The sequence below is a fragment of the Boleophthalmus pectinirostris genome, unplaced genomic scaffold (assembly GCF_026225935.1).
Source record: "Boleophthalmus pectinirostris isolate CB_2022bp ecotype Guang Dong unplaced genomic scaffold, ASM2622593v1 HiC_scaffold_17, whole genome shotgun sequence".
NCBI classification, from domain to species: Eukaryota; Metazoa; Chordata; class Actinopteri; order Gobiiformes; family Gobiidae; genus Boleophthalmus; species Boleophthalmus pectinirostris.
Genome location: NW_026571115.1, coordinates 30,294,964 through 30,312,415, shown reverse-complemented (window position 1 = coordinate 30,312,415; position 17,452 = coordinate 30,294,964). Strand labels below are relative to the sequence as shown.

The window sequence follows — 17,452 nt, the reverse complement described above, 5'->3', positions numbered from 1 at the left end:
CTTTTTTCACAAATAAACCGCACCAGACATTTAACGAAACACAACAGTTGGATGAGTCAGTGGGAGTTTTTTGGCGTGTTCACGGTGACTCTGGGCTTTGTTCAGTTGTGGCGTGTAGGGAGGGTGCTGTCTGGGACCGCTGGATTGTCGGCGTGTTCGCAGTGACTCAGTTGTTCAGTCGTGTCTAGAAGTGGCACATTGGACTCGCTTTTTCAGTTTGTTCCTTCGTTCCGTTCCTCGTCGGCGTGGAGTGATGAGTGTGGCTGCGGGTGTTTTTCACTGTGCAGTCACTGTCTGCTCCGTGTGTGTTTGTGTGCGCTGCGGGTGGTGCGGCTTTGTAGTTGACTGAAGTCGTGCTGGGACACCTGAGTGGATTCGTGTATGGGGTGCTCTGGATTGCGGGGAGCGCGGTCGTTTTTTGATGGGGTTGGAGGCTTAAGAGCGCGCCCAATAGCCCAGAAAATAGGGTAACTAAAAATGACGATACTGGAGTGCTGCACTGGATCAAAACTTATACATACAGGTGCTCATCGGTAGCCTGATTCATCAGCCAGTTTCACTTTGTTTCACTTCGTACAAACCATCTGGGAATCGTTGACAACACTGAATATATGGCTCTTCGCTGATTGGCTGGCACTTTCTGTTTTTTTTGCGAACCGTCTTGTGTATTCCGATTCCTGACCTATTTGCTGGAGAGAAATGAAATTGAGTGGAGGCACTAGGTGGCGCTCATCGGACCAGAGGGCTTGAATTCTCGTTGAGTAGAAAAAAGGATGGCAAAAGCACTCTGATTTGCAGTGTATCTATTAATGGTCACGCCAACGCATTTTGACTACTTATGAGTCTTCATCAGGACTGACAGAGTGGGCAGCAGGTGTGAATATTTATACGGTCATGACCCCAAACACGTGATGATGAACAAAATATCCATAAATATTTATATACCACTGTTCTGTATAGGTTGGAGTATAGTCGACGATACATATCCCTTAGGTTAGACAGCACACTTCATCAAGAATTGTTTTAAAATAGAAAGCACAAGTAATTTAGTAAGAAAGGTTAAGAAAGGTTATTAAAAATACCAAGGTCAAAAGTAACTACCGTTTTTATTTGGACTATGAATTTCTCCGGATTATAAATCGCACCAGCCAAAAAATGCATAATGAAGAAGATAAAAACATAAGTTACACCGGACCATAAGTCACACTTTTTGGGGAAATGTAGTTTATAAAATCAGAGACCAGAAACTGACATTTCATCTTGCAAGTCAAGTTCTAGTAATAACAATAGAACAGAGAACGTTAAAGTAACATATTAACAGTTATTCAGATAATTATAGCATAAAAAACATAACATAAGAAGTTTACCAAACTTACAATCTTACTTCAAATCACTAAATCCATTGAATTTTTCATCCTCGGTGTCACTTCTGCACGACGTCCGGAGAAAAAAACGTAGATTCATGAGGTAAACAGAGCACCGCTTCCTCTTCTGTGACTCAGCATCAGTTCCAGTTAGAATTATTCCAGCCTTTCTGAATCCCGACAGGATGGTTTTCGGTGTCACTGAAGTCCAGGCTTTGTCGATTCATACAGTGACTTCAGGAAAGTTACATGATGCACCCTCCCGGTTCCCGTGAAGCTGTGTTCTCCATCCCCGCTTTCCGCCAGTCCCTCACAAGTTTCTCGCTCACGCCAAACTTTCTTTCTGCTACTCGATTACCGTTTTCTGCTGCATATTTCACTGTTTGTAGCAGGACAGCGGCTCTTTCTACAGGACACATGCGCAGTAGAGTAAAGTGACTGTGGTACAGGAGTAATAATAGTACTAGATACTGACCCACAAGCCTAGAGCCTCTCGCCGCTTGAAAATTGTAATATATAAGTCGCAGGAAACACCCAAACCATGAAAAAAAAGTGCGACTTATAATCCAAAAAATACAGTAAGTTTAATTGTTGGGTTTGTTCTGCTGTTGAACCACTTCCTGATAACTTCCAAATACTTTCTCTTACTCCCTCCTTGTTACTTCCCGTCATTAATACTTGCAGTTGAATTCCTCCTTAAGATCCTCACACATTAACCTACTGCTGTGTTGTTGTTCACCGCTGAACGCCGCATGAAAAACAAAACACAAGTGGATAATTAAAGTCACATCCCACAGACAGAGAGTAGATCAGGTCTCCGCTCCCTCTTCAGTCCAATCAGCCGTCATTACGCTGGGCTAATCACATCTCCTTATGTCATCACCGCGGGACGGGCTCAGGCGCAGGGGCGTGAGGTCATCACTCAGCGACGGGGGACTACCTCTTCATCAATTACAATGATTCCGGCTGTGTAAAAGGTTCTGATCTCCCCTGGATCTTATCAGCACTTTTTCATTCATGTGGGGTGTTTTCTTAATCTTTGACACCGGCAAGTTTAGTCAAATCAATATTGAAATGAGAGGATCTGAAGCGACGTGCTGAGGCTTGTGCTAACACCGGCGTAATTCCTTATCAGCAACAGGAGATGGGATTTTGAGTATTTTCACTAATAGCTATTTTAGTCTTATTGCTGAGGGGCGGCATAATCTTATTAAAGGTGTAACTTCTCTCACGGGAAAGTCCAACACTAGTTTAGTTACATTGAGATTGAGAACATTGAGTTTTTAAATGTTGCCGCATTATGACACTTTCATCTTTTTTCTGTTTTCTTCTTACGTGAATGAAATACCATTTAAAAAGACTGGTACTTTGTTGCCTTAGGCTCTATTCACCCTTACGTCACAAACCAGGAAGATGTTTGGACAAAAGGCTCGCCGACCGACTGATAAAACCGATTGAAGTAAATGTCATCAGTAAAATGAAGACTGCATACATATGTGGTGTTGTGGTCAAGATCGCACTAATCGAGACCAAGACCAAGACCAGCCTGAGACCACATCGTCCCAAGACCAAGACCTCTGACGTTCAAGACCGAGACAAGACCAAGACTTTTAAAGGCCGAGACTGAGACAAGACCAAGACCATGGCCCATCGAGACCAAACTGAGACTCCCTTTGTCATTTTTAACACCTATTTGTATTTTGCAGTTATTTTGGCACATATATATCAATGTTTTTTTATAAATCTAGCTTTATTCTATCTGATTAATGTTCATTCTGTGCCCCTTTTTTGGACCCTCACCCACAGTTTAAGAACCCCTTCTTTAAGAGAACTTACCCTGGCACTTTACAGAAAACTGTGAAGAAAGTGAAGAAAGTGGGTGGGATTTTTAAACCTGTTTGCCTAATTTTTGAGCACAGCGGCCAACGACATAGAGACAGACCGAGTCCAAGCCATCCAGACCGAGAGCAAGCCTTAAAGACCGAGACAAGACCGTCCAAGTCCAAGCGCCTTAAAGACCGAGACAAGACCGAGCGCCTTCCAAGCGCCTTAAAGACCGAAGACCGAGACAAGACCAAGAGTCCAAGTCCAAGCCTTAAAGACCGAGACAAAACCGAGTCCAAATGCGTTTGAGTCCGAGACGAGACCAAGATTGTAAAAAAATGGTCTTGAGGCCTGTCTCGAGTCCAAGACCGGTCTCGAGTACTGAGACACTATACATATGTGCTGTTTGGAATCATCTTGAATTTGGTCCGTCAGTGGGGAAACTTGCAAAACTGAGGTATGGTTGTAATTGTTGATTAGCCGAACATAACGGAACACTACAATGACATGGAGAGGAACAAAACTGGGCTATTTTCTCATTTTTCCTAGATTTTGTCAGAGTTTAGGTAGTGACACTTCAGATCAGCGAGAGTCCTTTTAGGGTTAAACCAACTGGATTTCTTGAACCAAAATAAACAATACAATAAACAACTTCTCCTTCATGGAATTAAGAATGAATCAGCATTAGAATTGTGTCAGTAAAAGTTATATTTGATTTGGACACATTTATCCAATACTGAATGTGGAGACAAGGTTAGGTTCAAAAAAGGTCAAGTTAAAAAATGATAAAATACCATCTCCAAAAACCTTCTTGAAACTTTTTCTTAAAGTGCACTGCACATCGTTTCTGTGCAGTAATTGACTCCACAGAGATGTCCCCATATTGCCTGGAATGTTCCACAGTATGCGAATAAATCAATCAAACTTACATTTTTTCAATTATTGACATTGTTACTGCTCGTAGTTTTAACCCGGACGTAGAACAGATCAGTGCAATACCGTGAAACATTCCTGACGAACCAATAACATCCACCTTTTCTGGTACACAATTAAACAGACCAATCTGCCCCAGTGCTATTTTCACTATAACAACTTCCACAGCGTTTCCATCATAATCATTTGTAACATTTCTGTGCCCGTATATGGCCCTCCTCTTGGCGGTCTGGCCCTCTCCACATGGCAGAGCGCGCCGGGTGCTGGGGGCCACTCGAAATGTGTTGGTTCCCTTGGGTGCTAGTCATTAGGCCAGGCTCCATTAAGCCTGATTGGGTGAGGAGAGAAGAGAGGAGGCGTGGAGCGGGTGAATGGGATGCAGCCGCTGGCGACGGGCTCACAAATACAGAGCAGAAATGAGAAATCAAAACTGAAATGTAATTTAAGTGGAGCGGTCTCTTATTTTTAGTGTCCCTTTGGTTGGGTGGTATGAAAATAGAATTGGAAGATTGAAAATGGAGGGTTTAGATGGGAAAACTGTTGTCGTATAGCCAGGTTGATGTTTTCTTTTTAAGCTTTTTGTCATTTGTATTTCTAGCTCTCAATGGCTCTTGTTTATTAACATTGCGATGAAAAGGATGTATATTTTTGCATATGGCAGAAGGCGTATGGTATTTATCAACCTGTATGCATGAGCTCTGAGCAGCAGCAGCAGCGAGTGATAAATGTGGCAGAGGAAATCCAGCGTCATTTGAATGAAACGCTCCAAAATATTCATGTTTCAAGTGGCCTCACGCCTGGGTTTTACGGGATGGGCTCATGGAACACACATTACATAAAAAAGAAGAGATATGTTGTTTTGGCTGATATTACTGTAGAGAGAAAAGCAAATCCCTAAGCCTAAAATATCATCATAAAAATGTTACTTTAGCTATTTATTAATTCAACGTTCAAATCAGCCTCGCCTGAACCAACGGAGAGCAACTCTGGTCCGGAAACAGAGGAGTTGGAGCGGGGAGCGGTGTTTCGTGCCTCGGTTTGAGCAGAGATTCCCAACAAGTGCACGGAAGATGGACCGTCAGAACAAGATATAACAGTAAGTTAAAGGGCCGGACAGGATCCAGGCTTCACCCAGATCTTTGTTCCACCTGAGAATCATCCGGCCCCATGAGGAAACAGAAGACAGGACAGTCAACCCGCCCAGGCCTAGTCCATTAAAGGTTGTATAGAGGATTTTCCAAGGAACGAGAAATCCAGCGACTGTTTGTCCTTTTTCAAATGTTGCGCATGCGTGAAACCACCCCCCCTCCCCTACAGCTCCCTACGTAGAAACGCCTTCTCCCGCCTCCTCTTTACGCCAGAAACAGGTTTGTTTACAGCCGGTGCTGCACATGACTTGTAAACAACTAACTACAGTGTTGGTTAGGCAAGACGGAGAAGTGAAGAGCGGGGGGGAGGGGGGTGTGCGGACATTTCGTTCGCGGACGAGAAGTGAGGAGCAGGGAGAAGAGCGGAGCAGGGAGCAGGGAGAGGAGAGAGGAGCGGAGAGAGGAGAGGAGAGCGGTGCGCGGAGATTTCGTGCCCGGAAGTGAGGAGCAGGGGGAAGAGCGGAACGGGCAGCGGGGAGAGGAGCAGGAAAGGGGTGCAGAGAAGGTTGCGCGGAGATTCCGTGCGAATGAACTAGCTACAACACGCAGCTGCAAGCGGACTCTTTCTTTGCCTTGAAAATTACGTTTTCAGACATAGGATATGTCTTTTGTGTCCTGAAAAACGTTTGACTAGCTCTTGGAAATAAAGTACGTTTTCATAATAAGCAGAAGTGACCTGTCCAGGAGTAATTTGGCGACCAGTGCGTCAGTCTTTAGACCCTGCGTCTGCTTCAGTCGCGCCATCGCTGGAATGAATCTATAAGAATCACCTTAGTTTGGCTTCGCTGCTTTTCCCCTTGTCTTCTTCTTTCAGCGACCTCAAAAACGGACTTTCTTTTGCGGCGAACTGCTCCTGGATTCTTGTCGCCATTGCAACAAACTTTGTGCGAACTGCGAGGAAGATATAGGTCAAAAAAAGCCGCTAAGAACTGTTGCGTTGGTGGAGTAAACAGCGTCTGTGCGTCTGTGCGTCTTGCATCTGTGGACTGCGTGACAGTCGTACGTAAACCACGTACCGGCGGCGCGCAGGCAAGTCAGTTACGCTAGAAACGTAGGGAGATTGATTGACAGCCTGTCAGCTAACAGATAACGAGGCAGTGTCGTTATCTATTGGCGAATGTTTAGCCCCACCACGTCCAGAGTTGATGAATTTTTATTCTCTTTTTTTTGGTCATCATAATTACAAGGCTACTCCATCTCTATAATGCTATCATTGACAATTTGAAACAAAAAAAAATCCTCCATACAACCTTTAAGTAATGGTCTCGCTATCCACGCACAGTGTGACTGATCTGCTCGAAGCTGGTCCATTGCGCACTGGTCTTGCTCCCCTCGTGGAACTAGGACAAAGAACTAAGCCCCCCAGACTGGACTGCACAGAGGATGTCTGATGAAACTACCCATACTGAACTGCACAGAGACCATCTGATAAAACTACCTGGACTGGACTGCATAAAGAACGACTGACGAACCCACCTGGACCGGACTGCACAGGGAACGTCAAATGAAACTACCCATACTGGACCGCACAAAGAAAGTCTGACGATCTCACCCGGACAAAACTGCACAGAGAACGTCTGATGAAACCACCTGCACCTTACCGCACGGAGAACACCTGACGAACCCACCAAAATCAAACTGCACAGAGAAAGCCTGATGAAACCACCCGGACCAGACTGCACAGAGAACGCCTGACAAACCCACCCGTACTGGACTGCAGAAAGAAGACCTGAACCCACCCGGACTAGACTGCTCAGAGAACGCCTGACGAACCCACCCAGACTGGCGTGTGCAGTAACAATTTCGCCAGAACAGCTCGCTACGGTGACTACTTCAACCGTGTCTCCAATACTGCTGTTCCCCGAAGTCAGTGCTTCTGCTCCGGTCCGTGTCCAGTGAGTTGTAGGGGCAGGATGAGATACAATTTCCACAAGACGAGACGAGACACGAGACTAGATCTACGAGAACGAGACAAGGCGAGATTTTGACATTATTTAGGCTATAATAAATACATTGTGCAATTCAGTTCCCAATTTTAGCCTCACCGTTTTAATTTCCTTTATTTAATATTTCTGCTTTCATTGTATCTCTGCTTTTTGGGACTGTGCATTCTCAAAAAATGTAACTCACGTGTTCTCTATTTTTTCAAACGAAACATAAAAACATGACAAAAAAAATCTGTGTCCACGGTTTTACAGCGAGATCCTGTAGCACGAGATCTAGCGAGTTGTGTCCAAAATTATACTGCTGCTGTTTTATATTTAAAGCAATGAACTTATGGTGAATCCCTCGTTTTTTTTTTAACGCCAAATATACACAGCGAAACCGACATAGGTCAGTTTCGTAAACGAGGGCCAATGTCTCTACCCAGGTTAAAAAAAAAGATTAGAAGAAGAAGAGAACCTATTGTGTTTTCCACCAAATCAATAAAAAGCAAGAAGAAACTGACCTGACATGTTTTTGGTTTTTTTCCATGACCAATGGCTATACTGTTGTTTTAGAGCAGCTGCTGGCTCATAAGCAGATACTGCAGATATTTTCAAGATATATAGAGGTATTTTTAATGATTTACTCCAAAATATCTGAGTTATAGTACTAGTACTTGAATGCGTACTTATTTCAAACTCAGTTGGAGTCTATACGATGCACTGCTCCACCTAAGAATAGAACGAAAAGTAAAAAATATGTATAGCAGTTTTAGATTTAAGACATTCACAGAGCTGTGATTTACAACAAAGCTTTAAAAGAACGATATAACATTTTGTGCAGTGGCCTCTTCAAGCTTAAGTGTTCAAATAAAGGTTTATGTCTTTCCTTTAAGCAGGCTGTCAGTCCAAACTAAATATATCAGTGTATGCCGCTGGGGAGTATCTGCAAATATTGGATAATAATGTACGTCTTTCTCTTTTCTTCCACAGTACAAATCTCTCTAAAGACTACATCCAAAAATGAATCAGTTTTGTCCAATTAGATTTTTTTTTCAGTGTTTGCTTTTGAATACTGAAACTACTTTATGCCCCTGACACAATAACAAGAAAGCAGGATGAACCCGGTAAACTCTTTTTGACTCCATGGAGATGTGTTGCTTGGAATCTTTCACAGTATGGGATTAAACGCTTTCAGTTATTAATGTTATTTCTTATAGATTTGACCTGGACATAGATAAATTTGAAGTACCGTATTTTTTGGACTATAAGTCGCACTTTTTTCATGGTTTGGGTGTTTCCTGCGACTTATACTCCAGTGCGACTTATATATTAAAATTTTCAGACTGTCAGCTGCGAGAGGCTCTAGTCTTGTGTGTCAGAATCTGCTACTCCTGCTCCTCCTACACCACTGTCACTTCGCACTCTATTGCGCATGTCTCCTGCAGAAAAAGCCTCTGTCTCGTTGCAAATAGTGAAATATTCAGCCGAAAATGGTAATCGAGCAGCAGAAAGAAAGTTTGGAGTGAGCGAGAAACTTGTGATTGACTGGCGGAAAGCGGGGATGGAAAACACAGCTTCACGGTAACCATGAGGGTGCACCATGAAACTTTCCTGCATGAATCAACAAAGCCTGAACTTCAATGACAATAGAAACCATCCTGTCGGGATTCAGAAAGGCCGGAATAATTCTAACGGGAACTGATGCTGAGGCTGACGACAGCTACACAGAAAAGGAAGCGGTTACCTCATGGATCTATGGTTTATCTTCGGAGGTCACGCAGAAGTGATGCCGAGGATGAAAAGGCAACAAGGCAAGTTTTTTGTACAGCACAATTCGTAACAAAGTAATTCAAAGTGCTTTACAGATAAGAAATACATTAAAATCATAATAAAAACAAATCAAAACATAAATAATCATGAAGATTAAAATAAAAAGAGAGACATAAATTGGAGAGAAGAGTGCGGAATGAAAACCTTTCAGTTATATGCACAGTTAAACAGAAATGTTTGAGTCTGGATTTAAACCAGCGTCACAGAAGAGTCTGTCTCACATGTTCAGACTGTTCCAGGTTTTAGCTGCATGAACCTGAACGCTGACTCCCCTTGTTTAGTTCTGACTCTGGGCACCAGCAGGAGGCCGGTCCCTGAGGTCCTCAGAGTGTGAATGGTTCATATGACACTAACATGTCACAGATGTACTTTGGTGCTCGCCATGGAGAACTTGTACAAGCAGAGCTGCTTTAAAGTCTCTGAGGCACAGGAGCCAGTGCAGAGACCTGAGACAGGACTTATGTGCTCATACTTCCTAGTTCGAGTAAGGACCCGAGCTGCAGCATTCTGGATGTTCTGGATGTTCTGCAGCGTCTCACAGCTCGTTTGGAGAGACCAGTGAGCAGAACATTACAGTAGTCTAACCTACTGAGACAAATGCATGGATAAGTTTCTCCAAGTCTGATTTAGACAGTAAACCTTTGATTTTTGCTATGTTTTTTAGATGGTAAAAGGCTGCAGATGTTATTGATTTTATGTGACTGTTAAAGTTCAAGTCTGAGTCCATTATTACCCCTAGATTTCTTGCCTGATTTGAAGTTTTAGAGCGAAGACTGGAGGTGACTGCTACACTGTTATGAAGAATGAGAACAGTGAGATCATGAGTTTGGTAAACTTATGTTCTATTGTTTATGCTATAATTATCTGAATAACTGTTAATATGTTACATTAACGTATTAATAGTTAACATATTCTGTTGTTTTTACTATAACTTGCCTTTCAAGATGAAATGTTGGTTCCTGGTCTGTGATTTTACAAAATAAATGTCCCCAAAAAGTGTGAATTATAGTCCGGTGCGACTTATATATGTTTTTTTCTTCTTCATTACACATTTTTTGGCTGGTGTGACTCATTCTCTAGAGCGACTTATAGTCCAGAAAATACGGTAATACTGTGAAACATTCCTGACAAACCAGTCCCATAGTACACAACATATTAATTTGCCCCAGTGCAATTTTCTCGATCACAAATTCCAATGCGTTTCTAACATCATCAGCCGTAGTTTTTCTGTGCCTGTGTATGGCCCTCGCAATAAACCGCAATAAAAATTCTAAAATCTCTTCACTTTTACAAAGAAAACTGTATTTAACGTGCCGAAAATACCAAGTAATAGCCGGGGCGTTTTGTTTTTGTTTCAATCACTTAACAGACCAGGCATTTATTTGAGACCAGGCAGCAATTTGGGGCAGGTGATTAATTCTTTCCTCACAAAAATCTTACTCAGAAAATTTGGGAAAATGTGGTACTCAAATTCTTTTAACCAGTATCACTCTAATTTACAGGTTTTACGGCACAACTTGGAGGAAGCGTGGCCGTTATACGATGGCCTAGCGACTACTTTGCCGACCTTGTTGACATAATTCCTGCCTCCTTGTCCTCTGCCTTTCTTTGCCCCTTTGCCACAACTTTTGTCTTACGTCACAGCAGCTATGATGACATTCCTGCTTCCTCTGAATTGCCAAACTGAAGTAATATCACCAAAACTGCTAAAAACTGCTTCCATTTCCTGCCTGCTGTGTTGCAACCAACTTTCTTTTTTACGTCACTTCAAAATAGGGATTTCACGACAACATTATCTGTCCCACTTCTTTTTCAGTGAAGGTGAGGCTGATCGGACGCAGTGCAGAGAATACAGCCTAGTTATATATTATTATATATAGTAATTCAGTCACACAACCAGTCTGGTAAAGGCAGGACTGAACTGAAGTCAAACTCCTCCGGTCGATGTAAAACATCAGGCTCTATGTGGCAGTGTTTCCCAATGTTGTTTTCTTATCAGGAGCAGCATTGTGTGCTTTGTCTTCATTTTTGTGAGCACAGAAAATTCAAATTCACACATATATGTAGTAGTGAAAAGAATAAGCATAGAAATACTGACCTTACTGAGGACAGGATATTCTGATGAAATGCTTATCCAGAATAATGATAAGGTCACAGATCAGAACTGTACATTGCAGACCGACATGCAGATCATGACAAGGTGACCCAAAAAAAATCTCTTACGACCCATCTGAGCGTCGCGACTCAGTCTTTGGGAAACAATGCTCTATGGTGTCGTTGCACTAATCGTGATATCTTGGTTAAATAAAGCACAAAAAATCCATCTATTTTCTTCTGCTTAACCAGGGCCGGGTCGCAGGGGCAGCAGTCTAAGCAGGGACTTCCAGCCTTCCTTCACCCCAGACACGTCCTCCAGCTCCTCCAGGAGGACCCCAAGGCGTCCCCAGGCCAGCCGAGAGACATGGGACATGCCCGGAACACCTCCCGAGGGAGGCGCCCAGGAGCCATCCAGAACAGATGCCTGAGTCACCTCAGCTGCTCCTCTTGACGTGGAAGAACAGCGGCTCTACTCCGAGATCCTCACCCTATCTCTAAGGGAGCGCCCAGCCACCCTGCGGAGGAAACTCATTTCGACCCCTTGTATCCACGATCTTGTCCTTTCGGTCATTACCCAGAGCTCATGACGATGAGGGGAACAAAGTAGCTTGACAGGTAAATCAACGGTAAATTCACCATAACAGTCCAATACAGCGACTGCATCACTGCAGACGCTGCACCGATCCATCTGTCAATCTCACGCTCCATCCTCCCGTCACTCATGAACAAGACCCCGAGATACTTGAACTCCTCCACTTGAGGCAGGGACTAAGCAAGAATAAATAAACTAACCTAACCTAAAAGATGAGTGACCAATGAGCTCCTTCGTTTCACATTTGTCACTGAAATAAACACATCTGATTGGACGCTCGTGTTTGAGTGTGTGTAGACCAGACTGCAAACCAGACTGTAAAAAGAAATAATAATAATAATAATAATACTAATACAGGGAGATCATCGTGAAATTTCCAAGCAAATTGCTACTAGTACTGAAAAACCTAACATTGATGCTTTAATAAAATGACAACTAGCTCTCTAGATATTAGCTGCATTTGCTCTTTTCACTTTTGTTTACCCTGATAATTGGACAAACTGAGTAAAAGCAACACATTTTGACAATGCGTTTAATTAGGCGTAACTGCTAATTCTTCTGAAAGCGCCGCGATAGCATTGACGCGGGGAGGCTTGGCTGGTCTAATTGGAGCTTTTTGGACACGGAAATCAATAGGAGTTACAAAGTTGGTGAAAGGAGAGAGACTTTGATGAAAAGAACTAGATTGTGGTCACGAACTGATGAGTGAAAGCACATTAATGAACGCTGTGGAAATCTGATGTGTCTCTCAATGTGTCTGCAGCTAGAGAGCGTGGGTTTATATCGAGATTTTCGGCGATTTGCAGCAACAGCGGCACACACAAATGGCTCAGTTTTTAACATCATATCATGGAATTTTAACCGACTAAGTGCAGCGTGTGTGTGCTTCAAAAGACACGAGTAAGGGAGTGTTGGATTTTGTGAAATGTTTGTTGTTTCTGTTTCCACGGAGAGCTGGTTATGATTATTTGAGATGCTACAGGGTTTTTTTTTTTTACACCATATGTGGCAGCAAACCTGGCAGAAGACCTTCAGAGGAAATACTATCAGGGAATGAACATAAGGGGCAGCTGGATTCTGTGAAATGTTGCTTGTCAGTTTGTTTTTCTCGTGTCCATGGAGACTGTGCAAGAAGGACATTTGAGATGTTACAGGCTTTTTTACACCATACTGCCCTACAAAGTCAGAACGCCACAACATCGTGTTTGGTAAAAAATGAGTTAATGTAATTTTGTTTGTATTTGAGACCTCCTTTATCATGTGAATAAATACTGAGCTCCAAATTGCCCTTTGACCATTAATTGGCAGTTCCTGTATCTGCCTTTGTATCATGAGCCAAAAATAAGGAGTCGTGCAAAGAAAAAAGGCAGAGGCAGTGTATGTTTTGTTTGTGATTTAGTTGAGAAATATATTTTAGTTTAAAAGCCAACCTCTCGCCTCCTTCGTTTTGTTGCAGCTGTGGTACAGGGTCTTGACACATTAAATAACTACACCTTTGTATTCAATTAAACTTAATGTGAAAGTATTTTGTGTATTTATTCATACTGTACACACTATGTTGCAAAGTAACTTGTCTGTCAAACAGTTTAACTGTGTAAGTGTCGCTGTACGATCGTGATCAGCGCTAAACAGGAAATCCAAAGCTCTTCGAGATCATTTCAAACAAACTCGATGATGACTCGGCCTTGGTGAGGTGTTCTTATAGTGGATGGAAGTCTGGAGAACATCAAGCAAATAATGATCATGTTAGTTTTGTCTTTGCACGACTCCTTATTTTTGGCTCATGATACAAAGGCAGATACAGGAACTGACAAATAAAACTGCCAACGGTCAATTATGAGCTCAGTATTTTTCATTAAACCTTTTTTTTTTTTTTAAATTTTCGGAGCCCTACCTGTTATACTTTTGTCTGGACAAAACTGAAACTTTGAAGTCAGGTCAGTGTCACTCTGGCAGTTGTCATTTGTCAGCATGTGGACCACCGTCACCTACCGATGGCGCTAAATTTAATAATCAAACTACCACACCAAGTTACAGGTCAGATCTACGGAGAGGCCAAACTGGCTCAAAGTAAGAATGATGATTTTTTTACTTTTAACTTGAATATTTTCACCTTAAAAATTAAACTCTTTGAAGAATCATTTGGATTTCTATTCGACATTAGTACAAAATACTATACCAAATACATTTTCAGGCCGCTTTCAAAAGGTGCTTTTCAATGTGAATCGAAATGATCAAATCTAAAAGCTGCACATTTTGAAGTACCATGATTTCCTCCACAAACAACAAAATATTATGTCCTGTTATGCACAATTTCCCATCTCTACGATATGTTCTGAAGTGTCCTTTTAGATTGTCAGCCCATATTTCGGTCTTTTGTCAATTCTTCTGGACGGATTTAAAATGTGAACTTTGAATAGAATCCGAATACTAAAGGGCCATATTACACAAAATGTACTCTTTTGAGCTTCAAGTCATGTTATAATGTTGTTTCCTGCTATCTTTTTTTTTTTTTTTAACGGTCTGAAAACTCAAGAAAAAACACAAAATGGATTTAAACAGCACATTTTAAGGAGCCTGTGCTCAATACGAGGGTTTAAGGTCCTATTTAGGAGTTTGATTTGCAACAAACCAAACCAACTAAATCAATTCTTTATTATCAGATTGTGTTAAAATGAAGCTCAAATTAAAGTCTAAGTAGTAACAGAGCAACATCGGCTGCAAAGTATCAAATGGCTTTCAGAACGTCGAGATGTCATCAGAAACCCAGCAATTCCAAATCAATAGGACCATCTCACTTTTTTCGCCACTTTTCATACCCATTTGCCAACACCAAACACAAAAAGCAGCGGGGGGCACTTACTTGGCACTCTGTTGATGGCTTTGAGTGGCCGCAGTACCCTCACCGTCCTGATGGCGGACAGGTTGATGTTCTGTAGGTCCAGGGAGTACTCCACCATCCTGTGCACACAAATGAAGCAGGATTAACCCGAGAGCAGCGATACAGAGATATGATACTGCAATATGGCGTCGTCATTATCTCACAAACAGACGAACACACATTACACCTTATGTTTTTGTATACATGTGTGTATATGTCTGCATAATGACAGGTAAGGTATATATATATATATATATATATATATATATATATATATATATATATATATATATATATATAGTGAACCACGTGATTATGTAAAACAATTGGGGTAGGATTCTGTAAGTTTTTTAAACTTCATCCTACTCCTTTTGAGCACCAAGTCCCAAATATGTTCATGTACATATCACTAGTTTTGTTATTGTTTCTGAATTTTGTTGTACCTGGCTCAAACAAACAAATAAATGAAATGAATGAATAAAAACTTACTTACTTACTTTACTTACTCACTTAACTTACTTTACTTACTTTACTTACTCACTTAACTTACTTAACTTACTTTACTTACTTTACTTACTCACTTAACTTACTTAACTTACTTACTTTACTTATTTTACTTACTCACTTAACTTACTTACTTTACTTACTTTCTTAACTTAATTAACTTACTTTACTTACTTTACTTACTCACTTAACTTACTTTACTTACTCACTTAACTTATTTAACTTACTTTACTTACTTTACTTACTCACTTAACTTACTTAACTTACTTTACTTACTTTACTTATTTTACTTACTCACTTAACTTACTTAACTTACTTTACTTACTTTACTTACTCACTTAACTTATTTAACTTACTTTACTTACTTTACTTACTCACTTAACTTACTTAACTCACTTTACTTACTTTCTAACTTAATTTACTTACTTTACTTACTTTACTTACTCACTTAACTTACTTACTTTACCAACTTTACTTCTTTACTTACTTAAGGGATGATTCTACATTTAGATGTCCTGCATTATGCAAAACTGACTGTCGTGAGCTTTAAATCATGTTATAATGTTGTTACCACCTCTTTGTCATCATAAGCAACTTAACTTACTTACTTTACTTACTTTACTAACTTCCTTAACTTAATTTACTTACTTTACTTACTTACTCACTTAACTTAACTTTACTTACTTTACTTACTCACTTAACTTACTTTACTTACTTTACTTACTTTACTAACTTACTTTACTTACTTTACTTACTCACTTTACTTACTTTACTTACTCACTTACTTACTTACTTTACTTACTTTACTTACTTTACTTACTCACTTAACTTACTTACTTACTTTACTTACTCACTTAACTTACTTTTACTTTACTTACTCACTTAACTTACTTAACTTACTTACTTTACCAACTTTACTTTTTACTTCTTTACTTACTTACTTAAGGGATGATTCTACATTTAGAGGTCCTGCATTACGCAAAACTGACTGTCGTGAGCTTTAAATCATGTTATAATGTTGTTACCGCCTCTTTGTCGTCATAAGCAAAGTGTTTTCAGTGGTCACTTCAGTTACACACATCTGCAGGGGCCGACTTTAAAGTGTGGATACCTGTTAGACCAATCACACTGTTCCCTTTCTCTCTCTCCTGATCTGAATGGTCACACCCTCTACATCATGAATCAGCGCTAGTGCAGCCTTTGCAGCTCAGTGAGGGAATTCGGTGAACGAGAAAAACTTGCATGTGTCCTCTGTCTGCAGGTTAAAGCACTGGCAGCATAGGTTCATTTGATTTAGTGCTTGTAGTACTTTTTCAAAACAGCATAGGCTACATTACAGCATTTTAAAACTGTGAAATACCAAGTACAGAACAAATGTCACTGTGGTACAGATGGTAAGTACAGCCCTCGGGGAGTTACGGCGTGGCTGAGCTGTTTGTGCTTCTAGACTCAAGAGTCTTTCACTGGAGGATAGACATGTCCTTGTGTGTAGAATGGAACACTACTACACACTACAACAAATGAAACATGTTCCTGAATGAGCTTTAGAGGCGATGGGCCCAACAGTCTGTGTGCAGTGTCCAAATGTGTCTAGAGGCCACGGTTTGAGACAGCATGTAAATTAAATTAGATACTACTTACGGTGTCCTTAGGCAAGACACTAAATCCACCAGGCCTATGAATCTGGTGTGTTCTCCTTTTGCGTATTCATGAAATTAACCACTTTCAGATGGAGTCTACTCCTGTTTAGGTTTTAACGACGGTAGAAAACAGTGTGTTCGCCCCGTTTTTTTGCTGAAGTTCTCACCCAAGCAAAAACAAAGTAACGGATTTCCCTTACATCCATGCGTGAACTCAAAGTGTCAGCTCCTATTGGCTATACATAAAATTACATTAAGTACAAATTATCAAATATAGTACTGTAATGTAACCCTAAATATGCTGTAACAAGCAATCAATACATATAAAATAAATTATAATATTAATCTGAATCTTAACTGACTATCAGCCTAAATTGCAACATTGGGAGGGACTGCAGAGCGGCAGCCTCACTTATGTCAGTCTGTCCCAGGGCAGCAGTGGCTACAATAATAGTTTACCGTGTGGAGTGAATGAATAATGCTCTTTAAAAAGCATTAAAGGTCGCCAAATCTCAGTTTTATTGTACCGTTTTGGTTTCTTAAAGGATGTACTGTATTTTCCGCACACTCTTAAGCCTCCAACCCCATCGAAAAACGACTGTGCGCCCCGCAATCCAGAGCACCCCATACACGAATCCACTCGGGTGTCCCGACACGACTTCAGTGAACTACAAAGCCACACCAAACGCAGCGCACGCAAACACGCACGGA

The 17,452-nt window shown here is 41.1% G+C and overlaps 1 protein-coding gene across 1 annotated transcript in view; it reads right to left on the bottom strand.

Moving 5' to 3' along the window:
* The window catches only part of cacna1ia (calcium voltage-gated channel subunit alpha1 Ia), a 493,137-nt gene that overhangs the window by 248,192 nt on the left and 227,493 nt on the right, over positions 1 to 17,452 (bottom strand). Inside the window, exon 4 of the mRNA XM_055153099.1 lies at positions 14,580 to 14,677. Coding sequence (XP_055009074.1) covers positions 14,580 to 14,677 — 98 coding nt within the window. The remainder of the gene's footprint in view (positions 1 to 14,579; positions 14,678 to 17,452) is intronic.